Source organism: Tasmannia lanceolata, unplaced genomic scaffold, assembly GCF_043159265.1.
Source record: "Tasmannia lanceolata isolate RefF3 unplaced genomic scaffold, GAP_Taslan_0.1 ptg000011l, whole genome shotgun sequence".
NCBI classification, from domain to species: Eukaryota; Viridiplantae; Streptophyta; class Magnoliopsida; order Canellales; family Winteraceae; genus Tasmannia; species Tasmannia lanceolata.
The window spans coordinates 15,984,700-16,010,767 of NW_027518688.1; the positions used below are offsets into that span (position 1 = coordinate 15,984,700).

At 40.6% G+C, this 26,068-nt stretch overlaps 2 protein-coding genes and 1 pseudogene across 2 annotated transcripts in view; all 3 read left to right on the forward strand.

Moving 5' to 3' along the window:
• LOC143886486 (alpha-mannosidase-like) overlaps positions 1 to 14,263 on the forward strand; it is a 98,863-nt gene extending 84,600 nt beyond the window's left edge. Inside the window, exons 27-30 of the mRNA XM_077390473.1 lie at positions 72 to 119; positions 199 to 267; positions 13,061 to 13,249; positions 13,949 to 14,263. Coding sequence (XP_077246588.1) covers positions 72 to 119; positions 199 to 267; positions 13,061 to 13,249 — 306 coding nt within the window. The 3' untranslated portion in view covers positions 13,949 to 14,263. The remainder of the gene's footprint in view (positions 1 to 71; positions 120 to 198; positions 268 to 13,060; positions 13,250 to 13,948) is intronic.
• The window catches only part of LOC143885930 (uncharacterized), a 113,365-nt gene continuing 87,961 nt past the window's right edge, over positions 665 to 26,068 (forward strand). The window contains exons 1-2 of the mRNA XM_077389960.1: positions 665 to 1,306; positions 10,226 to 10,770. The gene's annotated coding sequence lies outside the window, so the exon portion shown is untranslated. The remainder of the gene's footprint in view (positions 1,307 to 10,225; positions 10,771 to 26,068) is intronic.
• On the forward strand, positions 15,984 to 17,741 carry LOC143885929 (pentatricopeptide repeat-containing protein At1g11290, chloroplastic pseudogene; annotated as a pseudogene).

Below are 26,068 nucleotides of genomic sequence, written 5' to 3' on the forward strand. Positions count from 1 at the left end.
AATTCTATGATGTGGTTTAGCCTTTGAATACTGTAACCTTTTAAAGGATTAGCACCTTTTGATTTTTGCAGGAGCTGGAGGATGGAACTGTTATCCTTCGACTGACACATCTATATGAGGTATAGCAATTGATAAGCAATGCTTTGGCAGAGATTATTTTCTAGCCTTCTATTCATCTTAACCTGTCAATATGGTTAGGCCGGTGAGGATGCCACGTATTCAACCATGGCCACAGTGGAACTTAAAAAGATTTTTGCAAGAAAAATGGTACGTTGAGCTGCTATTTGATGGTTTTATACATCATTTTGTACAACCTAGTCAGCCAATCAACACTCTTTTGCCTCGAGAATATACATGCTTATTTAACTTGTTTTAGATTAAATCCTTTTTCCTCCACCAAATACTTCTAAATATCTATATTCCTGTATATTGCAAGGCTTTACTTGCTTGCTCACCTACCTAAGATACTTTGTAGTAACTTATTTCATATCTTTTATATCCTTTTGCCAAATTTTCTTGCACTCTGTTTCGTATTCCTTCAAAGACTAATGGTTTTCTCTTCAGTGTCTACTCTATTGCATTTTCTTTAATAAATGCTTCTTTCATGCTCTCTTGAGGTATGGTTGTAGACACCCCATTTTGTTTTGTTTTAATCAACAAAGAAATTAGTGTGTTAAATCCATGTGAGAACCCCCTCTATCATTGATTTATATGTTTTAGGTCATTAATATCTTGATCTGACTTTACGAATCATCAATCAGGACAAAATAAGCTAGGGTCACTTCATAGCCCGGACCCTGATTCCATTCCGAGACCCGATTTCCGTAAATCGTTAGATCAATGGCAGATCTTGACCTGGGTCTAACCATCCAAAACCACCTAACCTCTCCTCTCATCCTAACCATCCAAACCTCACCTAACCTCACATAACCTCTCCTCTCATCCTAACCATCCAAACCTCACCTAACCTCACCTAACCTCACCTAACCTTACCTAACCCCACCTAACCTTACCTAACCTCATCCTCTCATCCTAACCATCCAAAACCACCTAACCTCACCTAACCTCCTATCCCATTCTCCTATAAATACCCTCTCATCCCACCATCCAAGAGAAAAAAAAGAACCCCTCTCTTAGAAAATTCATCCCTCTCCCTCATCTCTTCAAGGGTTCGGCCATCCTTGCCGGATCGGGTGATTTTATACGTTGGGTGATATATATCAAAAGCAGTCATTATCAAGCAAGGAATCATCTTCAAGGAATTAACATCAAAGAAAAATCAAACACAAAGTGGGTTTCCAAAGAGGTAGGCATTTATTTCAATTCTATGTAGGGTCTGTTTTCATGCATATCTTTTACTTTAAAAGAAAAACCATGTTAGGAAGCATGTAGGGTCCGTTTTCCCCCTGGTTAGCCTCTGGTTAGACCCTGGTTGCACCCAGGTTCGCTGCTGGTTGCACTCAGGTTCGATGCTGGTTGCACCCTGGTTCCCTACTGATTCGCACCCTGGTTCCCCTGCTGGTTGCACCCTGGTTCCCTACTGGTTGCACCCTGGTTCCCTGCTGGTTGCACCCTGGTTCCCTACTGGTTCGCACCCTGGTTCGATATTGGTTCGCACCCTGGTTCCCTGCTGGTTCGCACTCTGGTTAGACCCTGGTTGCACCCAGGTTCGCTGCTGGTTGCACCCAGGTTCCCTCCTGGTTGCACCCTGGTTCCCCTGCTGGTTCGCACCCTGGTTCCCTGCTGGTTCGCACCCAGGTTCGCTGCTGGTTGCACCCAGGTTCCCTGCTGGTTGCACCCTGGTTCCCCTGCTGGTTCGCACCCTGGTTCCCTGCTGGTTCGCACCCTGGTGCACCCTGGTCCGCACCCTGGTTTGTACCCTGCTTCCTCCTAGTTAGACCATGGCTAGTCTCGGGTTTGCTCCTAACTTAGACCCGACTCACTTGACCCTAACCATTAACCCAATCCAACCAAGTAATATCCCAACACAATCCGAGTCGCATGTCTGAATCCATTTGGCCGAATCTCATAAGCCCGCCCATTTTGAATTCCCAAAATTCAAACCCTTGATGATTCCTATATGCTCAATTCTTTGATGCAAATTCCCAATTCCAAAATCCCATTGATAAATCAATGTTTCTGAATCTCAAGTCCAATGCTCAAATACAAACCCGATTCCTGATCCAAATACCAATTCTGTTTTCCAAAATCCAAGTAACCTCCCCAGTGGAACTACGTGTGGCTTGATCCCCATCACGGGGTACGTAGGCAATTTGGCACTCCCAAGTTCAGTCGCACCTTTCTCTATCTTTCCCATTCCCTCACACTATTCATCATCTCGATTCATCTCGTGTCTCTCGGAACCATTGGATTATGGTTTCCGTCGTAAGAACCCTTAGAGCCCAATTTAGGAACAATGGTGTCGTGTCGTGTTGTGTCCTAAGTTTTAGGGAGTCCTAGAGTTAGGAGTCCAGCCTCATCACGGACGTTTGCTATGTATAGCAACCGTGCCATAGGTCTAGTTACACTAGTCACCCAATCTTTCCCTAGGACAAGCCTAGTAAACTAGGATGTAGGCAAACCTGCATTAGTCTAAGGGACCATTTGCATTTAGATGAGAATCATATAGCATCTTAGATGAAATCCTAAGATAATAAAATCCTCAACTTGAATTAAATAACTTCTCCTAAAACTGTTGAAACAGTCAATCCCGTCTAGGTCGGTGTCCTAGTTGAGTTAGGCATAAGTAGCTTAGCTTAGGTGCACCGAACTACGTCGACTCTGATCCCAGTGAGGCTTGGGTACGTAGGCAGCTTGGATGTCTGATGGCATACCACCCGCGAGTCGGCACCACAAACAAATTGTGGTGTTTTCTATATTAATTTTCTCGTAAATACTTAATCAAATCACTTAGGACTTTCCATGAAATTAGAATTCTAGGAGAACTTTCACTTAGATTGAATCCAGACAAATTAATAAATCAAGATACACATTTAGGATTCTCATTGAAATTAGATCATAGGATGCATGTCACTTAGTTCGCACATTAACATAGAGTTGAATGAGTCATTTAAAATAAATTTAAAAGAGTTAGCTTTTGGAATCGAAGACCGATTATCGGGCAAGAATGGTGCATGTGGCGGATAACTCCCCATACCTTCCATTCTCGTAACCAGGTAGCGAGTCTAGATTTCTGGTTAATTTCGGATCCTAGATCCCACATCTAGGTGGCGACTCTGTCAGTCTCTTTCGTGTGGAATTCGGATTGCCTTAGTGATCCCAAGTTCACATGAAAGACGAATTCAAATCAATAATTAAATACACACGCCAATCGCGTGGGTACGGGAGACCAAGAGAGAGCGCGCGGCGGCTCGCGTCCCACCCTCTCGCGGGATCGGGTACCACAGTCTGGCGACTCTGCTGGGGACCACCTAACTTCATTAAAATTTCAAAAGATAATTCATTTGAATTTAATTTAACTGGCTCATAAAAACTCTATACTTGTTAGATTAGTTTGTCTTGTTTTATTTTCTCTCATCACATTTTACTCGAACTTAATTTAACAAAACCTGAAGGCATCATAGATTGCGCGAACTTATTGCACACACTTACATCACTTGCATCTAAACCCTTGCATCTCACATTCACACACGTCCTATTTTAGGAACCCGGAGTGTTATCTAGCATGGTTGACTGGGATTTCATCACCTGGTGCCTCTGTGCTAGAGAAGCATTCCACCCTTAGCCTAGTACCTTTATGGTGCGTAAACGGATCTATTGTTCACGTACTGATACGCCGGACACTGGTACAGTATATCGAACATGGATTCGCGCTAAGGGAACTCTTGGCCTTACCCCTAGATTAACCCACACATGCATGTAGTATACGAACACATGTGCATCACATGTGTGAGCCTAGTTTAGGATATCCTACCCATTTGTGTCTAGATTAGACCGTAGTCCATCTTCCAATGGCTACGATCGGTCCTAGGTACACAAACAAAGTCATGAGTTGAGATCCTATCTCCACTCCGCTAGATTAGGATTAGGGTTGATGCCTTCAGGTAACACTGATAAAATGTGTGAAGAATAAAAACTTTCCCTTTGGGGTTAGGATATAAATCCCATCATTTCCAAAGATCTCATAGGATTAGTCATTCATGATCTATCCGTTGAAAGTAATCCTATGCAATCTCATCTTTTGATCATGTGTCTATCATTCGTCTTTTGTGGGATTCGATTGTGTCTTCATTGGCGGAAATTGTGTCTCAATCATTTGATCGTGCAATCTTGATGATCCAATCTTGCCTGTACCCTTGATCTCTTCCTCCTCTAGGGGCTACCTTTTTCAAGAATATTTCTGCTAAATCCTTCAGAGTTTACTCTCATAATCCTTGAACTAAGGGCATTCCCCTATGCGAATCTGTCATCATTGTCATGTCTTGGTCCTTTAGGATTCATTCTATTATCCCAATTACTTGCTTAAATGTGTAATATTTTTCAGTCATTGAGAAGAAACACTCCATGAATGTCAAGCTCATATACCTCGTGTTCATTATTTCCATGACAGAGCAGTAAACACCATAGCTAACCCTGCTACTCCTTGGGTTCTGATTTCTTCACGGTTAAAGAGAAAATCTGTCTCTCCGCCACCTTCCCTGAGAATCCCAGCATCTCCTTCTTTCTCAACCTCATCTTCGCCAATGGCAGACAACCAAGATGGTCTTCCACCCGCTGCCATTATCGATACTCTTACCTTGATTCTCCAGCAGCTTCAAGAACTCAAAGAAGAGAACCGAGTTATCAAGGCCCAGCTTTCTGAAAAGTTGGGGCCATCGTTGTCCAAAGATAAAGGGTCCATGCACCATACAGTTACTTCAGCCGCACCTGCCCAGCCAGTGTTCATTCCTATCCCTGACAAAACTGAAGAAGATTTTGAAAAAGAGCAGTACAGCGAAAATCGCAGCAGGCCTTCTCAGTCCATGGTTGATAAAGTAGTTATGGAGAAATTAGAAAGTCTTACCAGGAAGGTTCAGGACATTCAGTTTCAAGACCAAGGTGGTTTCAATCCGAGTGATCTCACACTGTTCCCAGAAATCCGTCTCCCAGCCAATTTTTAAATGCTGGACTTTGATAAATATGATGGTGTGGGTTGTCCAATCACACATTTGCAAATGTTCACCATCATGTGTCAGCCTCAAGGCTTATCTTCTGAGCAAATGGCTCAATTGTTCCCGGTTTCCCTGACCAAGGTTGCCAGGAGGTGGTTCATGGTCTTGGACAAGACTCGTTACAAGACATGGAAGGATATCGGCGAGCAATTCATCAGGCAGTTCAAATATGATGATGGTACAGAAATCACTAGAAAGGATTTGGAAAGGACCAAGCAAGACTCGAGGGAGTCCTTCCTAATTTTTGTGAAAAGATGGAGGAGAACAGCAGCGCAGATGATGGAGCGCCCTTCTGAGGAAGAGCAGGTCCAAATAATCATGAAAAATATTTCCCCCCAGCTCCAGTATCACATGTCGTTGCAGTATTATCCGGACTTCAAACACTTTATCGTGGCAGGCACCCAAATAGAGGAGGCTATGGCTCAAGGTGTGTTCAACCGAAGTAACCCGAATACCAGAGAATTCAGGAAGCCTCCATCAGCTGAAATTAATAACCTTTCCCGCTCCAAGCCTCAGCCTTCAAAACCTCAGAACCCCATGGTGATGGATTATACCCAACTTGCTGTCGCACCTCGGCCACAGGCCCAGACAGAATTTACCCCTCTCCCTCTTCCGCCATCTGAGATACTCAAGGAGTGTCTAGCTTCAGGTCGCATAATCCTGCCCGACATTAGGGCTCTTCCTAATCCTTTACCAGCAAATTGGCGAACAGATCAACACTGCGAATACCATAGAAATTCTGGCCATCTCACTGATAATTGCATTGCCTTAAAATTCAGAATCCAGAGGTTGCTCGACAATAAAAGCCTTGTGTTTGAGCCAAGTCCCGTTGCTACCAATAACCTATTACCGAATCATGCAGTACTGCCGCCAGCCGTTCGCAATGCTTAAATAACTGAAGGTTCAAAGGGGCACAGGTCCGGTTGCGAATCCAAAGTTGAAAGTACCATTTATGAGCCAGCTTTCACCGAGCCTCCGAAGCTAGACAGTTGCGGCAGTTAAAGTTTTAGTCGTTTACTATTTTATTTTGAGTCAGCCATCATGGTCAGTACAATTGTTGAGTCCGGTTCTACAGTTCTAGGTTAATGCCTAGTCTAGGCAAGTTATCTTTTGTTTTTCTTTTAGAGTTGTGAATCCTGAACATGTTCAGGATAGGTTGTCAGATGTAGTATCTTTTTCTTTAAATAAAGTTTCAGTTCCAATAGTTCACTTGTGTCTATTTCTTAAGTGTGCTTCTGATCTTAAAATAAGACTCCCTCCTCAAATGAGAACAAAATTGACGAAACTCCACTTGAGTCACAACGATTACTTGAACAAGAGGAGGAGCGCCAATCTCAGCCTTTCAAAGATGAAATTGAAGTGGTAAACACTGGCACTGAAACCTTGATCCAATAAATGCCGATTGAAAATACATTACCCTCTGAAGAGTGTGAAGAATTGGTAAACCCGTTTTGAGGATAAAAAGATGGTCCCGTAAGCGTTACCATTAATGTCAAGAGAAAGACCCAGATAGAAGGTTCAAGAAAGAATGAAGTGAATATCATATGCTATGCAAGGGGCATAGAGTGGAAATAACTTTCATATTTCCAATCAATGACCTTGGTTCTCAAATTCATAACATGAAGCCAACAAATTCAAGATAAGAAGTTCAAGAGCAAGTATTGAAAAGTGGTCATCAGATATCAAGAGTTACAAATCCATAGATGGAGGATGTCAAGGAACAAGTTTCGCTCTATGAAAGCCGAAAGCACGCATTAGAATCTTGAAAGAAGAAAATCCATTATCTTACCTGGAAATGCCGTCAAACTCCGTGAAAAAAAAAAAAAAAAAAAAAGAGAAAAAAAAGAAATAAATAATCAGTACCAGACAGACTCTAGTAACCTAGATCGATTCTCAATCTGAACATCGAAAGGCCTCCTTTGGCCGATTAAATCCCAAAATCAAAACCCAATGTCAAAAGAATACCGATTTGCAAACCCTTCGAGCCTAAATCAAATTTTCTTGAAAACCCATCAAACTTGGGGCATTCCCCCGAACTACACGAGACCTGATCCCTACACTGGGGTACGTAGGCAGCTCGGTTAAACCGAGTTCGGTCGATTCAAAAGAAAAAGAAAAAGAAAAATCAATCGTTCCAAAAAAAAAGAGGGACAAGTTCCAAAAGAAGAGAAGATAATTATTCCAGAAAGAAAAGAAAAAAAGAAAAATCAATTAACCTTCAAACAATTTATTTTTCAAACTAGGGGCATTTGCCCTGAACTACACACGTCCTAATTCCTACATGGGGATATGGAGGCAACCTGTTCACAGGTTTAGTCGAAATCTTTGTTGAGCCTTAAGCCATTCTTTGTAAAGCCCTATCCTACCTATAAAGTCCCTCCGGTGTTCAGATTTAATGATCTAGGTCCCGAAACACAAAAAGAAAAAAAAGAACGGAGTTTGAAGATCTGCTAGACTGAAAACCTGAAAGGGCGGTCTAGGCAAAATTTAAGATCCTTTCCCTGCTAAGTTGAAAACCCGAAAGGGCGGCTTAGGCAAAAGCTAAGGGGATAGCCTGCTGGATCGAAAACCTAGAAAGGTGGTTCAGGCAAAAGTTAAGGCTAGCGCGGTCCGCCAAGTTAAAAACCCTGAAGAGGTAACTTGGTCACGGTAAGAGAATCAGTATAAGAAGGCTACAGCCGGTATCAAGACTGAAGATCAACTGAAATTCAAGCAAATTCAAGTGATATCCTCAAAACTGGGGGCATTGAAGCTAAGCAATCTTAAGGGGCGTAATTAAATCCTTGAGGCATTACTGTTTCAAGGAAGAAGTCCCATGTGCACCAATTGAAAAAAAACATTCCTTGAAAGGATAGACTTACCAAATAAAATATTAACTAAGTCAGAAGTATTACTGTGTCTGTCAGTGTAGTCAGTCAATCTTTGTCATTCTATGTTCACTCCTTCAGAGCTGCTCAATCTTTTGAGTAGTGCATTTTATCTAAGTTTTCTCTTTAGAAAGAGTCAATCGTCGTCCTGGTGTCCAAATGATGCAACTGTCTCGGTGAAGAAGGCCCAGCCTCGTCAGCTCCCTGCGATCGTATGAAGGAGTTCGAGAATCTAGTCAAACAGCTACATTTCAAAGAAGATCAACTCAGAAGAGTTCAGAAGTAGAAACATCAGAAAGCCCAACTTTCGTAAAAAGATCATACCCCAGGAAGGCACCTTAAGCTTGGAAGAGCCCCAGATGCAATGGTGGTTGAGCCAATTTCTCAGAAAGATGAACCATTAAAATTCGGAATCTCCTTCCAGTTGTTAAATACTATCCTGGTCAAGAAATGTTTATCTAAACACCTGTCAAGAGGCAAATCCCACTTTTCCATGATTATATCCAAGAGAGCCCTTGTTCTAAATTACCAATCTCAACTGTCTTGTTCAAGGTTTCAGTTATCAAAATCCCCAGAAGACAAGACCAACAGTCTCATTGAGAAAAATCTTGTTGAAGTTTCATAAAAGTGTTCCTAATCCATTCTTGTTACTAATGGTTCTTCGTTCATAAGGTTGGTCGTCTCATCATTCGTCAAAGTCTTGGTTTCCAATATCTTTACTGGGCACGATCTATAATGTCCCCGATTTCATTGAGTTCAAAAAAAAAAAAAAAAAAAAAAATCTAAAATTCATCAAATCCAATTCTACGTCAAATTCAAATTCATGAAAACCTCTAAATTCTTCGAGCCCATTTGTGAACGGTGCCTCTTTTCTCGAGGCCATTTGTGAATGGTCTCATCTTCTCCATGAGCCCGTTTGCGGACGGTGCCACATTTCCCAAAAATACAAAAAAAAAAAAAAAATAATAAAAATTCATCAAATCAAATCCCAATTCAAAAAAAAAAAAAAAAAAACAAATCCAATCTTACGTCAAATTCAAATCCTACGAAAAATCTCATGTTCTCCTTGAGCCCGTTTGTGAACGGCGCCTCATTTCTCGAGTTCATTTGTGAATGGTCTCGTCTTCTCCTTGAACCCGTTTGTAAACGGTGTCCCATTTTCTGAGTCCATTTGTGAATGGTCTCGTGTTCTCCTTGAGCCCGTTTGTGAACGGTGCCTCATTTCTCGAGTCCATTTGTGAATGGTCTCGTGTTCTCCTTGAGCCCGTTTGTGAACGGCGCCTCATTTCTCGAGTTCATTTGTGAATGGTCTCGTCTTCTCCTTGAACCCGTTTGTAAACGGTGTCCCATTTTCTGAGTCCATTTGTGAATGGTCTCGTGTTCTCCTTGAGCCCGTTTGTGAACGGCGCCTCATTTCTCGATTTCATTTGTGAATGGTCTCGTGTTCTCCTTGAGCCCGTTTGTGAACGGCGCCTCATTTCTCGAGTTTATTTGTGAATGGTCTCGTGTTCTCCTTGAGCCCGTTTGTGAACGGCGCCTCATTTCTCGAGTTCATTTGTGAATGGTTTCGTCTTCTCCTTGAACCCGTTTGTGAACGGTGTCTCGTTTTCTGAGTCCATTTGGGAATGGTCTCATGTCCTCCTTGAGCCCGTTTGTGAACGGTGCCTCATTTCTCGAGTCCATTTGTGAATGGTCTCTTATCCTCCTTGAGACCGTTTGTGAACGATACCTCATTGTCCGAATCCATTTGTGAATGGCCTCCTATCCTCTTTGAGCCCGTTTCTGAACGGTATCTCATTTTCTGAATCCATTTGTGAATGGTCTCATCTTCTCTCGTTGCCCGTTTGTGAGCGGCACCGCAGCGGGATTTTTTTTTTTGCATTCCAAATTCCAGGATTTCATCTAGGGTATTGCATTATGTGAAGGTTGCATTATGTTAAGGTACATTGTGTCTAGAGAGTTCTTTGTCGATTAAAGCTACGCAAAATGGTTTTGTCATTTTTTGCTTTGGTATTCAATGACTACGTCATCTCTACCAAAGAGGGGCATCTGTAGACACCCCATTTTGTTTTGTTTTAATCAACAAAGAAATTAGTGTGTTAAATCCATGTGAGAACCCCCTCTATCATTGATTTATATGTTTTAGGTCATTAATATCTTGATCTGACTTTACGAATCATCAATCAGGACAAAATAAGCTAGGGTCACTTCATAGCCCGGACCCTGATTCCATTCCGAGACCCGATTTCCGTAAATCGTTAGATCAATGGCAGATCTTGACCTGGGTCTAACCATCCAAAACCACCTAACCTCTCCTCTCATCCTAACCATCCAAACCTCACCTAACCTCACATAACCTCTCCTCTCATCCTAACCATCCAAACCTCACCTAACCTCACCTAACCTCACCTAACCTTACCTAACCCCACCTAACCTTACCTAACCTCATCCTCTCATCCTAACCATCCAAAACCACCTAACCTCACCTAACCTCCTATCCCATTCTCCTATAAATACCCTCTCATCCCACCATCCAAGAGAAAAAAAAGAACCCCTCTCTTAGAAAATTCATCCCTCTCCCTCATCTCTTCAAGGGTTCGGCCATCCTTGCCGGATCGGGTGATTTTATACGTTGGGTGATATATATCAAAAGCAGTCATTATCAAGCAAGGAATCATCTTCAAGGAATTAACATCAAAGAAAAATCAAACACAAAGTGGGTTTCCAAAGAGGTAGGCATTTATTTCAATTCTATGTAGGGTCTGTTTTCATGCATATCTTTTACTTTAAAAGAAAAACCATGTTAGGAAGCATGTAGGGTCCGTTTTCCCCCTGGTTAGCCTCTGGTTAGACCCTGGTTGCACCCAGGTTCGCTGCTGGTTGCACCCAGGTTCGATGCTGGTTGCACCCTGGTTCCCTACTGATTCGCACCCTGGTTCCCCTGCTGGTTGCACCCTGGTTCCCTACTGGTTGCACCCTGGTTCCCTGCTGGTTGCACCCTGGTTCCCTACTGGTTCGCACCCTGGTTCGATATTGGTTCGCACCCTGGTTCCCTGCTGGTTCGCACTCTGGTTAGACCCTGGTTGCACCCAGGTTCGCTGCTGGTTGCACCCAGGTTCCCTCCTGGTTGCACCCTGGTTCCCCTGCTGGTTCGCACCCTGGTTCCCTGCTGGTTCGCACCCAGGTTCGCTGCTGGTTGCACCCAGGTTCCCTGCTGGTTGCACCCTGGTTCCCCTGCTGGTTCGCACCCTGGTTCCCTGCTGGTTCGCACCCTGGTGCACCCTGGTCCGCACCCTGGTTTGTACCCTGCTTCCTCCTAGTTAGACCATGGCTAGTCTCGGGTTTGCTCCTAACTTAGACCCGACTCACTTGACCCTAACCATTAACCCAATCCAACCAAGTAATATCCCAACACAATCCGAGTCGCATGTCTGAATCCATTTGGCCGAATCTCATAAGCCCGCCCATTTTGAATTCCCAAAATTCAAACCCTTGATGATTCCTATATGCTCAATTCTTTGATGCAAATTCCCAATTCCAAAATCCCATTGATAAATCAATGTTTCTGAATCTCAAGTCCAATGCTCAAATACAAACCCGATTCCTGATCCAAATACCAATTCTGTTTTCCAAAATCCAAGTAACCTCCCCAGTGGAACTACGTGTGGCTTGATCCCCATCACGGGGTACGTAGGCAATTTGGCACTCCCAAGTTCAGTCGCACCTTTCTCTATCTTTCCCATTCCCTCACACTATTCATCATCTCGATTCATCTCGTGTCTCTCGGAACCATTGGATTATGGTTTCCGTCGTAAGAACCCTTAGAGCCCAATTTAGGAACAATGGTGTCGTGTCGTGTTGTGTCCTAAGTTTTAGGGAGTCCTAGAGTTAGGAGTCCAGCCTCATCACGGACGTTTGCTATGTATAGCAACCGTGCCATAGGTCTAGTTACACTAGTCACCCAATCTTTCCCTAGGACAAGCCTAGTAAACTAGGATGTAGGCAAACCTGCATTAGTCTAAGGGACCATTTGCATTTAGATGAGAATCATATAGCATCTTAGATGAAATCCTAAGATAATAAAATCCTCAACTTGAATTAAATAACTTCTCCTAAAACTGTTGAAACAGTCAATCCCGTCTAGGTCGGTGTCCTAGTTGAGTTAGGCATAAGTAGCTTAGCTTAGGTGCACCGAACTACGTCGACTCTGATCCCAGTGAGGCTTGGGTACGTAGGCAGCTTGGATGTCTGATGGCATACCACCCGCGAGTCGGCACCACAAACAAATTGTGGTGTTTTCTATATTAATTTTCTCGTAAATACTTAATCAAATCACTTAGGACTTTCCATGAAATTAGAATTCTAGGAGAACTTTCACTTAGATTGAATCCAGACAAATTAATAAATCAAGATACACATTTAGGATTCTCATTGAAATTAGATCATAGGATGCATGTCACTTAGTTGCACATTAACATAGAGTTGAATGAGTCATTTAAAATAAATTTAAAAGAGTTAGCTTTTGGAATCGAAGACCGATTATCGGGCAAGAATGGTGCATGTGGCGGATAACTCCCCATACCTTCCATTCTCGTAACCAGGTAGCGAGTCTAGATTTCTGGTTAATTTCGGGTCCTAGATCCCACATCTAGGTGGCGACTCTGTCAGTCTCTTTCGTGTGGAATTCGGATTGCCTTAGTGATCCCAAGTTCACATGAAAGACGAATTCAAATCAATAATTAAATACACACGCCAATCGCGTGGGTACGGGAGACCAAGAGAGAGCGCGCGGCGGCTCGCGTCCCACCCTCTCGCGGGATCGGGTACCACAATGGTTAATATAACTGAAAACACTCTTTCGAATTTTATATTCTACACTGATAATTATCTTCATTAGTTCATAAAATACACCCTTGTTGTTTGGTTAATATAACTGTAAAATTGCTTCTTTCATTCTATATTCAATCCCCATTTCGTTGTGTAGTGTGAATTATTTTATGTTGGTTATGATTCTTCGTGCAGATTAAGGAACTGAAGGAGACGAGCTTATCTGCCAACCAAGACAAGTCAGAAATGAGGAAAATGAACTGGAAAGTTGAAGGGGATAGCGGGGAGATCCCTGCCCCCATGAGAGGTGGACCTGTAGATAATACCACTCTTATTGTTGAACTGGGACCAATGGAAATCCGCACTTTCCTGTTGACATTTTAGGTAATAAATTCAACTGCTCGTTGTCATTTGTGGCCTATTAACAGAGGTTATAACCCTTCTTTGTTGACTGAAATTGGACATGGTCTTTTTTTTATGCATTCCCATGAAACTATCAACATTTTCCCCTTATTCTCACTGATTCTCTGCTCATTTTCCTATGGATTCGGCATTGAAGAGTCAATTAATTTGTCATCTTTATAAAATGGGTTACACCAGCATATTAAATACCCCCATCAGAGATTGTATATTCCTTTTCATGCACTTAACCTAGCTTTTGTTATTGCCCAATAACCATGTTTAGGGGTGGGGTCGGGTCGGGTTGGGTCTAGTTGAGATTTTACTAAAAATGGATTGGAATCAACCAAACCCAATCCCATTATATGATAAAAGCTCAACCCGAATTCCCACAAATCGACCCAAGTTGCATCCCTAACAATGTTATGCTCAAGAAACCATATCACAAAAATAATGCCACACATTTTAAACTATTCCTAAGAAATTGAGTGCAGTTCTTCCACAATGAAATTAAGGTAAGTGAGTTTTCGAGCATTTTGAATTAGTGTCCGAAGAAATGATCATTCCAAAGAATGACTGTTCTATTGATACGGATCTGAGATCACCAAATGCTCAAAAGACCACTGTTTACATGTATATTTACGTCGTTGGATCATTGCTAATTTTAGTTTAATCCATATGCAGGATGCTGGATCGGGTGGCCGAGGTGCAATATGCTTGTGCCAAGGTCCAGTTACCACGGGCCCACCAAATGGTCCGTCCTGATTTCTTGCACATCTGTGCCAAGTGTACAGTGTTCAATGTCTGAAGGACATTGAACACTTTCCTTCTATAATTATGATGTGAATAAGCATTAGTAGAATGCAAGTGCTATGTATGGAAAATAAGTTTAAAGATTTGAATCCTTCATCCAGGCTCTAATTCTTTCGATGTAAAACGGGCCTAAAGAAAATTTTACCGCCATTTTTTAAGTTGAAAACAGTGCCTAAAATTTGTTTACATCCATTTGACATTGAAAGAAACTTATGTTTGCCATAATTATTTCCCTAGATCCAAAACCCCCCTTTGTTTCTCAAACATGAAACATTTCAAATCCCCTCTCTTATGAATAAACAAGATGAAAAAAATAAGAGAAAGATTAAAGTGGGTTCTTTAGTGATATATGCACCTTCAATTCCTAAAACGTACAAAACCAAGTGAGCAGTGCCATTAGTCATTCTTCTAAATCACAACGTAGCTATCACTAAAGTGGGTTCTTTAGTGATATATGGACCTACTTTTCTCATTCTCTGTTTCTTTTCAACAACGTAAAATAGGTAAAATGGGTGTAAGACAAACTTAGCCAATTTTCTACTTAAAATAAGGATAAAATTTGTTTTACACCCAATTTACTTTGAAAGAAACAGAGGCTGGGGGGCCGTTTGGATACTCGGATTTTAGAATCCAGGTTTTAGTTTGAAAATAGTGTAAAATAGGGTTCATGATTTGCATGCCGTCCCTTTTCTTGGATTTTAAGTAAGAAATCCAGGTTTTAGAAATCTCTCCCTCATCATGAGATTTCTAAAACCTGGAAACATGGGATGATCTGCTACTCTCTTGCGGACGGAAAGAAGGGTGAGAAATCAGGAAATAATGGCTGGTCTGGTTTTTCTCTTCTCTCATCTACAATTTTGAAGAAATCCTGTATTCTAAAATTCGCGTATCCAAACGGCCCTTAAGGAAAATTATTACCGCACAAGTCTAAGTGGGGGGTCACTGCCTGAATGATCGAAACAATTTATGTACAGAGCCTTGAATCAGCTTGATATGGATCGGTCATGAAGAAAAATCTTACTCCCATAGGATGAAAAGGCTTTCTTCATGAATATAGACTCTTTACTTTTATTTTCTCAGTTGATGAGTCTTTCCTGATGAATATACTCTTGTTTTGTCTTCTCATATTCCGTTCAGTGGCAACAAATGAAGGATTAGAATCTTTCAATGAGTTGTGTTTTGCTTCATGGCCCATTTATGACAAGGCAAAGGAAATAGCTTTTTTGGATCATAGGGTGAGTGACCCTCACTTCAAATTTTAATTGCTCATATATTTTCAACGGGTTCACTTTGGATCGATCCATCTGTCTTGGTCACAATCCATTTGAATCCCCAATCGGACGGATCCTTCTCATTAGCATTTGGATCAGTTGGGTATATATCAGACCGTCCATCATGTAATAGAGTTAATATACAATAAATGCACATAAATATGCCTCTAAAAATAAATGGGTTAGAATTTTAGAATACCCAATTGGGGTTGGATAATTGAGCAGGTACCCAGCTCTTATTTTCCTTCAGAAACATGATCATCCATCATAAAAGAGCTTACCTAATAACTGCCACATTCAAGCAAAACTAGCCGTTAATTTCCATTATCATGTTGATTTGGGAAAGGACCACTTGGGTTGCTTTCAAATTTCAAAACATCCTCCTTACAAAACCCCTCAAACTCTCATTCCCTCTCCTTCAACTCAACTTCATCTCTACTTCCCAAATCCTGCACTCCTCCATCAACCTCAAATCACCACAAAAAACCCATTCTCTCCTTCTCAACAACGGCCTCAAACCCGACCCCATTTTCGCTACCAAACTCTTGAATTCTTACTGGAAATCCGGAAGATTCTCTGATGCAAAGAAACTGTTTGAAGAAATGCCCCAAAAGAATGTTGTTTCTTGGACAACAATGATATATGGTTATGCCACAAATGGGTTTTATAAGGAGTCTCTAAAACTCTTCTCCCTTATGCAAATTTCAGGTTTGAGTCCTAATTCTTTCACCATTGTGAGCATCCTCGTTAGCGTGGCAGGCTTGCAGAACTTGAAACTTGGAGAATCTGTCCATGGACTAATTCTGAAATCGGGTTTGGATTCGGATTTGTTTGTAGGGACTGCTATGTTGGACACATATGCTAAATGCGGAAATATTGTCGATTCGCATAAATTATTTAAGAAAATGAACAACCCAAGTTTAATTTCATGTAACGCAATTATTGCTGGATTTATCCATAATGGACTCTTTGAAGAGGCTGTGTTACTGTTTAATGAATTACGACTATTTGGTCTGAAACCCAATTCAGTAACTTTGTTGAGTGTTATTCAGGGTTGTGTCAGTTTGGAATTAGTTAGAATATGTGGTTGCATTCATGGGTACGTTGTTAAAATCGGTCTTGATTTGAATATCTCCGTGGTCAATTCAGTTCTTGATATGTATTTAAGTTTGGGAAACTTAGATATTGCTACTAATTTTTTTGACAACATGGCTTCTAGGGATGTTATTAGTTGGACAACAATGATTGGCTTTTTAGTGAAAATTGAATATGGTTCTGACGCTCTCAAAATGTTCCATCGAATGAGAGAGGATCGCATTGATCCAGACATGATAGCATTGGTTAATCTTCTAACAGCTTGTGCACTGTTGGGAGATTTGAAGAGAGGGAGATCAGTCCACAATCAGATTATTGTTGCGGGATTTGGGTCGGAGATAACTGTTGCTAATTCTCTAATTGCAATGTATTCTAAGTGTGGGGATTCACACTCTGCGAGAACTTCATTTGACCTTGTAGTTGAGAAGAGTTTGGTGTCATGGACTGTAATGATTTCGGGGTACGAACAGAATGGGGACCCTAGAGAGGCATTGAGATTGCTTATTAGAATGAAAATTGAAGAGAATTTCAGTCCGGATCCGATAATGTTGGTCAGTTCTCTAACGGTCTGTGGAGAACTTGCTGCCTTAGAGCTTTGCAAGCAATTCCATGGCTATATTTTTGGAGCTGGCTTTGTGTCACACAACTCAGTTCAAAATAGTCTGATAGGGGCTTACGCAAAATGTGGAAATGTAGAGCTTGCTCACAAGGTGTTTAATGAGGTAAGTTGTAAAACTATAGTCTTATGGAATGCCATTATATCTGGGTATGGAATTAATGGTGAAGGAGAAGCTGCTGTCGCTCTCTTTCGTGACATGAAGAAGAGTGGCAAAGAGCCAGACAGTGTTACGTATCTGAGTGTGTTAAATGCTTGTAGTCATTCTGGCATGGTGGAAAATGGGTTGATGATTTTTAGTCAAATGGTGAATGAGAAGAAGGTTAGATTGAGAGGAGAACATTGTGGATGCATTGTAGACATGCTTTCCCGTGCGGGGCGTTTGGCGGAGGCAAACAAATTTGTGGAAAAAATGTCAGAAAAAGTAGGCTTAAATGTTTGGAGGGCTTTGCTTGGAGGGTGTTGGATCCATAACAACATAAAGCTAGCAGAACTTGCAGCTGATAGATTAGTTCAGTTAGATCCAAAAGATCCGAGCCATCTTGTGCTCCTTTCAAATATGTATGCATCTAATGGAAGGTTTGAAGAGGCTGAAACTTTGAGATCAAATATGAGATTGAAGGGGTTGGTGAAGAACCAGGGAGTGAGCTTGCTTGATGTGATGCCATGCGATTTTGGCTAAAGATTATGTATGCCATAACTTGTTGAATCTGAAGATGGCATTGGGAAACTCGCAGTTTTTCCGGGATAAGCTGTAATTTATTGAAAAGACAGAGAGCATAACATACTACAACAGGGCATAAACCCGGAAGAGAAGAGAAATGGCAGGACTGAAATAGCACTAGTCACCCAGTCCAAGCCAGAGACCCAAAAAGACAAACAAATTAGAAGAGATGGGACTAATGGAATCTATTTTGCGGGGACACCGATCCATCTTCGTACAGAATATAGGTCCAAGTAATATAGTCACTGCAATATATGCCTTTGGTCGCAAACCAGTCAGCTGCCCTATTCCCTTCCCATAAGATTTGGAATCACTTTCAATCCATGAGGGTAAGTGTTGAAGAAAATGTTGACGGTTGAGATGATGGAAGATGTAAAATTGAGATGCTTCAAGGCACATTGTCGCTTTCGTGAAGACGATATTCGCCCCCACCAATTGTGTGCAAGGGGTATCACGAATTCGCCTCCAAGATACAATGAAGCCCGGTGAATTCTTCAGCAAATGTTTGTTGACGTTTTGCACTAAACAGAGACAAACCCCGAATCACCCTTGGAATAACAAGTATGCAAGATACTAGTGTCTGTCTTTCTAGAATAACATAACACTGGAGAGAAAACTTCAAAAAGAGTAAAAACAGATTTTTGGAAAGTCTTATTGGGAGTGAAAGTTGCTTTGAAATTTCTCAAATTGAAAGTCCTAACTTCTATTTTCGGATTACACTTGAAATGGTGAGTTTCTAGTCCTTTTATAGACCTTTTGGTGCCTTATCAGATTGAATTGCACCCTTTGGCGGCACATGTTCACGATGGGCTACGTATTTGGCCGTTAGATCGCGCCAAATCGTGAATCTACGGTCCAGATCAATCCTGGAGTGACTGTTGGTTTGTGTAAAAACCTCCTTCCACCCCATAACTGCTAGATCGTCAATTCACGGAGTGGATTGCACCTGATCGGCTCTTGATCATTGGGACGTGATCCGACGATCAACAATGCACCCAATCACCCACTTATTGTTACCCACAATCAGATGCTTCAGATCGCACCCTTTCCTGGAGTAGCCATTGGAGCAAATCTGATCGATCGATCCTACGACCCAACCGATCAACTAACAATCAATTGACCGATCACCATTGGTTTACACCGATCTTGATCCAACGGTCCAAGCCTAATATGAAAAAAATTTAATGGCTCCTCGCGATGACATGTCGTGCGCCAAAAAAGCACGCTACAACCCACTGCACATGCCGCGCGTGCACGGACGGTGCGTTGCTCCATCTCACGGGTCTACCATTCAAAAGCCCATTGTGCAATAAAGCAAGACAAAGGAGTAGGCGAAGCTTTATATACCCTTCTCCAACTCCTTGAGTTTCCAATGTGAGACTATTCTCACAAAGCACTTTTCACCACTATTTTCAAAAGCACCCCACTTTACAAATAAAACACTCTTTTCTTTGTAAAACCTTTCAAAACACTTTTTATTTTGAAAATACTCTAATACAAAGCAATAGGGCACACGAGTAGGCAAATGTTAATCTTTATTGATGATTCCTGAACAAGTTACAATAGGACTATGCCAAAAAGGTCTACAACTCCTAAGGGTTCCCGATTACCCGATGGCTAGAATGGAATCCCTGCTAGGATATGCACTAGCAATGCACCACTCGATGGCCAACCAAGATCTCAGGGTAAAGAGCTTTAGCAACCAACTCCCTTAGCGAGGAGTGCCCACCAAAAGTGAGGTTATTTTCTTTGTCCACTACGAAATGAACTAAAACAAAGAGACATGCTAGCTCCTTGGAGACAGGTCTCTATTCATTCTTCCACAATTTCCTCCCCTTCTCATTTGCATTGCACGTGTTTTTTACAAGTTCTCGTTTAATATCAACAGCCCCCTCCATCCTTCTAAGACTCAGCCATCTCCACCTCCATCGATCATGCAAATTTTCCAAGTTTTAGCAGCTTAGTTGCATCTTCCTTGTTTTACCAAGATTCCTTTCACCTCTTTCTTACTTTCTTAGCATCCCAAGCTATCCTTCTTCTGCCGCCCAAGACTGCTCTTCTTTCATCCAAAAATAGCCTCTAACAGTCACCTGAAACAGCCCCATTTTCATTCTTCATGCCATTTGAAACCACTCCTAAAAAGCCCACAAGAAATCCATTCTTTACCTTGAAAATAGCCACCCAAAATTGCCTTCCTTTTTAAACCAAAACCTTACCTCTTTAACGTCTTCAACCTTAACCAATTTTTGAGTTTCTTTAATTACTAAAACTACCCAAGATCTTATCCTTCTTGAAGCCTTAATCGAATCGTGTTTTACCCCATCTTTTCAACCCTTTGATCATTCTGATCATTCAAAAAAAAAAAAAAAGTTGTTTCATGACCTCTTCCTTAGCCTTTCCTTTAACTTTTCCTTAATCCTAAGACTGCCTACGCTGAATCAATTGATAATAAAGCTTTGTCTACACGCCACTCCACATGAGAAGCTCTATGAGGTATGCAAGTTCTCATTCTAGTAGTAAACATAGATTCAAGTGAAACAATGGCTTATGCATAGGATAATAACTAAAATTACACCAAATAGAGACCCATCTAATTTTGGGTAGAATTCTCAGTATCTATACCATTTGTCTCCGGTTGCACAGAGAACTGCTTTTGTTTCGAAGTCTACAGTCCATATAAAAAAAAGGATATACACGGTGGTTGTAAGCACGAGCTAATAATAAAAAGGACGAATTACCAATAGGGGACAAACATTAGGCAAAATTATCAACATGACCCATGCTTTTCAAAAATTATCAACGGGGACAAAAGGGGTCTTGTCAGTAAAAGCTGGACGAAAATGCCCTTTGGCATTAACAACACGTTTTGACCTTGGTTTTTCCTTCTTCCCTCTTCTTTTACTTTTTCATTATCACCTTTTTGATTTTTTACCATACCAGTCATCTTCCTCTTTGTTCAGCCACCATTGTTGTTGGCAAATCTTGAAAACTTGAATGTTGAGTTCATACCATCTATCTCTTTGCATTTAGGCTTTGTTTTTCTTTTTTTCTTTTTTTTAGGGTTTTGCACTATTTTTCATTCCTCTGTTTCTGATTTACCTTGTTTAGGGTTTAAGCTATTTGTTTTTTAGGGTGAGTTCTAAAGATAATGCATGGATGGCTTCACTCTTTTTCTTGGAAGACAAATGGTTGTATAAGAAAAAGTTGATGTAATACATGAATGGATGGCTACACATTTTCTGATTTACTTAATTTTTTTTTTTTGTAATACACAAATTGGGATGTAATATATGAAGCACATTTAATGAAAAAAATATCAATTTCTTTTGTTATTTCTATCATGAGCAGAATTGTAATGCCATTAGAAGAGTTGCTATAGGCAGGGGGTTTTGTAGCAGAAGGGGTTTATCAACTCTCTGGAAGGGGGTTAGTAACTCTCAAAAGTAGGGTTACCAATTTTCGAATGGGCTTATCAACTTGCTTGAAAATTGGCCGAGAGTACTGGAGTTTTGGAAGAGGGTTTTCAAGTCTCTAGGAATGGGGTTATCTAGTATAAAAATGAGGTTACCAATTTCCGAATGGGGTGATCAAGTCCCTGAAAATTGGCCAAGGGTGTAGACACCCCATTTTGCTCCGCTCTAATTAACAAAGAAATTAATGTTTTGCTATCGGTCTTTTTCTGCCGTTTTCCATTTTTATGTCTGTCTCTTACCTTTTCTCAAATCTTTCCGGTCATTTCCGCAATGTTCTGCATTTTTTTCGCCAAGTGTTGAGAAGGGTTATTCAGAAGAATCCAAGCAAGAGAGAATTTTGACCCATTTGCTAGACCCGCATTGAGCGATTCGGATGTAATGGGATCAAGCAGGTGCGCCCTGCATTGTTTTAATGGAATGAATGCATTTTGATTATATTTGGATCCAATAAGCGAAATCAATGTCCGGGCTCATTATTGAGAAAAATTAAAATTTGAGGTGGTGGCCCATTAAACGAACAGTTAGGGTAATCTTATAGAAAGGGTTAGGGGAGTGCGCTGCTAAATCACTTCGAAGCCCAATTTGTGCCATGGCTTAGTAATTGAACGGCTCGGATCAGCCCGCAAAAATAGCTTATGGGACGCAATCCGTTTGTGCGAAGTGGTCCACCTAATGAACGGTTTAGATCATCCCGTGGAGAAGACTTTTGGAGCACAATGTATTGTGTTGTGGCACATCAAACAGATAATTCGGTTTATCTTATGGAGGTGGGTTGCTAGGTGCAATTAATTGGATGGCTCGGATTAGTCAATGGAGATCATTTTGGGAGCACAACCAATTTAAATTGTGATGCATCAATTGGGCGGTTTGGATCAATCCATGAAATCGATTGGAGGGGGGAGCAACTAGCTCATGTATTAAGGCTCGCATTATTTGGACGGGTCGGATCAGCCCATGCGTCTAGCCTATGAGTGCACACTCATAATGATCTCAGGTCATTCGGCCAAGCTTGGAGTGGGCCCTACTGATTTTGAGAATCATGGGGGAAGATGCATAATTTAGCTAGTATTGAACGAGTCCATATATTTGAAGCCAAGAGGCATACGAATTTGTTCAAAATTGAGTGGGACCCGCCATGATAGAAAGCTTCTAATAGCATGCAATAATATGGCATTCATTTTTGGGAATTGTTCTCTTTTGCATGTTAAAAGAAAAAGGAAATGGAGAATAATATTGGGGAATAGTGGCCTTTAATTTGTCAACATGCCTATACTTGTGCTTTCTAATTTTGCAACATGCCCGTATGGGTGAGAATGTAGAAAACAGCAATAAGGTGGCTCTCATCATCCTCCTAAAAGAAAAGAAAGGGAAGCTCTTGGATTCTAAAAAAAAGAGACGGTGGCTCTCATCTTCCTCTGAAGGGCAGCAGCTTTGGGATTCTTCTAAAAAAAAAAAACGGTGGATCTCATCTTCCTCTCGAGAATAGCAGCTCTGGTATTCGAAAAAAAAAAAGAAAACCGTGGCGTTCATCTTCCGCGCCAGAACAGCAGCTGATCTCTCCTAAAAACAGAGTTCGATCCCTCTCTATACATCAACCATCCATCACTCCAAACAGCCCATTAAAAAAAAAAAACAGAGCATCCTCTGAATCTCTATCTCCCTCTCCATCTCACTCTCTTTACACTCTCCAAGAAGCCGTCTCTCTACACTCTCTCTCCCACTCTAAAAAACAGAGCATCTCTATCTTGTTTTGCATCTCACTCTCACCCTCTCTCAAATACAGAGCATCTCTTTCTCTCTGTCATCTCTCTCAACCTCTCTAGCTCTCACTCTATCTCTCTCTCTCTCTCTCTCTCTCTCTGTTATCTCACTCCCTCTCTATCTCTCTGTGTCTCTCTCGCTCTCGAACCCTCTCTGTTATTTCATTCTCTCAATCCCATCCCTCTATCTCTCTCATTCTCTGTTTCGTTCTCTCACTCTCATCCCTCTATCTCCACAAGGGCTCAAGTTATGTTTTAAAGAAAAACAGAACATCCGTTTTTGTTTTGTTTTTCTTCATCCTCTCGCTAGTCACACTCTTCGTGTCTCTCAAACTCTCCTTGTCTCTCTCTGCATTTCACTTTCCCTCTCTCTCCCTCTCTGGTACGATTCTCTCAGCAACCCTCTCTCTCTCATTCTCTATATCTCACACTCAACAGAGCAACGGCATTTATACACTAGAAAAAAAAAACAAAAAAAAAAAAAACAAAGAAAAAGAAGAAGGAAACGGAGCGGATCGAGTGGCGGCGGGATTTTCGGATTTTTCGGCTCTTGGATTCAGCGAGGATCTCCATCACAGGTAGGCGCACAATTCTCAGATTTTTTCAGGATTATTTGGCATTTTTTATGAATTTTTGCATGGTTTTTAATATTTAATTGAATTTAATTCAATATTATATGTGTGTGCTAAAAATCATGATCTACATAAGTGTTTCAATTCCGATTCGTCCCAAAATTTAATACAATGGTCTACTTAAATAGACTAAAATAACTATTGGATCGGATCGGACATTGAATCAAAGGGTTTTGAAAATTTGAGTGAAGAGTGGAATTTTATTTAAAATAATGGCCGAGAAATTATGAAATTCAAAAAAATAGTCATCTCAGGATGATCTATTTTTTGGAATTTTAAATTTTTCTTGCGTTCATCACATCAGAACAAGTTTAAAGGATGTTTTCCGGAGTCGTAATTTTCTCGAAAATCGTGTTTAAAAATAGAAAACTCTTCAAAAATATCTTTTCGACGAAGAAAAATAAACTATATACTAAACAGATTCCAAAAATAATGAAATTTCGTGAGAAAATAATATGGTACTAATACATTCTACCATGAATTTTTGACATCTTTTGGATTTTGTTTGGTATATTATTTTATCCTTTCTTTGAAAATTATCAGATTTTGTGGGAATTTTCACTCACATCAGATCTCAATTAAAATTCAGAAAAGTTTTACAGTAGTCTTATATTCTATATTTCTTGTTGCTGTATAAGTTTCAATTGATTTGGATCTTGTTTCCTATGGGATGTAGTGTTAATTCATAATCTGGTCTGAAAATTGAAAAATCAGAAATTGATAGTAAATAGTTTCTAAAATTCATGAAAATCTCACAGCATGCTATTTTTACTTATATCTTGTTACTGTAGAAATTTTAATGAATTTAAATTTCTATTTCTAGTAGGTTTTATGTTATTTTTGCAATCTGGTCTTATTATTGTTAAATCAAAATTAAATATGAGCTTAGTGTAAAAATCTGCAAAACTCTTTCAATAAGTTACATTCTATCAGATCTTGTTGCTGCAGAAATTTCAAATCATTTCGAATTCGTTTGCAACAATTTCACTTGTAAAATCACTCATATGGTTTAAAATTGATAAAATCCACTCAAAATTGAAATTAATCAAAAATTATCATAAAGCTTCTAAAGAACCTTAAAATTCTGTCACATATTAACTCCTTAATCCATTGAAACAGAAATCTTAGGATCTTTAGATTTCCCTGGAAAAATGGCCAGTGTGTCCATAATCGTATCTCAATTGCAATCGATCTTTGACAATTTGAATATTTAAGCTATAGCATGTTGTTGGCTCCGAGGTTCACTGTCCACGGAAATCCTGAGATATGCCAGGCAATAAGATGCTATAACCTAAGTATTAAATTGCACAAGGAAAGAGCGCACGATTTCCTCCCTTGGATGCCATTCAAGGCCGAAATTAGTGAACCCTAGAACCATTGGTATTCCTTAAATGTCCAGAAACTGAAAATCCTCAAAATCTGAAATTAATTAACTTCAAGAACTGAAATCGATTCATCTCGTGTCTCTCGGAACTGTTGGATTACGGTTTCTTTCATAAGAACCCTTAGAGCCCAATTTAGGAACAGTGGTGTCGTGTCTTGTCCTAAGTTTTAGGGAGTCTTAGGTTTTAAGGAGTCCTAGAGTTAGGAGTCCAGCCTCATCACGGACGCTTGCTATGAATAGCAACCGTGCCATAGGTTTAGTTACACTAGTCACCCAATCTTTCCTTAGGACAAGCCTAGTAAACTAGGATGTAGGCTAACCTGCATTAGTCTAAGGAACCAGGGCTGTGCATTATTCGGTTACAACCGAAATAACCGACCGAACCGAATTCGTTCGGTTATTTCGGTTCGGTTGGAATATCAATCGGTTCGGTTTCGGTTTTCATGGATGCCAAATTTCGGTTTTCGGTTTCGGTTTCGGTTTTGAGTGGAAACAATTCGGTTAACCGAAATAACCGAAATAATGATAAAAATCATTATTTTTTCAAAAAAAAGTGTGATACGGGCACTCCAAAGGATGATCAAAACCGTCCATTTGATTGATCACAACTTAATTAGGTTGTGCTCCAAAGATCACTTCGATTGGATGATCCTAGCCCTCCCATCGAAACCAAGATTTTGCATTTTCCCTCTTTTTTCCCACTATTCGGGTTATTCGGTTTATTCGGTTATACCCGAATAACCGAATTTTTAATCGGTTCGGTTTCGGTTCGGTTTTGAAATTTTTCGGTTCGGTTTCGGTTACCGAAATTTGATAACCGAAATAATTTCGGTTATCAAATTTCGGTTATTTCGGTTCGGTTATAACCGAATAACCACCCCTATAAGGAACAACTTGCATTTAGATAAGAATCATATAGCATCTTAGATGAAATCCTAGGATCATAAAATCCTCAACTTGAATTAAATAACTCCTCTTAAAACTGTTGAAACAGTCAAATCAGTCTAGATCGGTGTCTTAGTTGAGTTAGGCATAA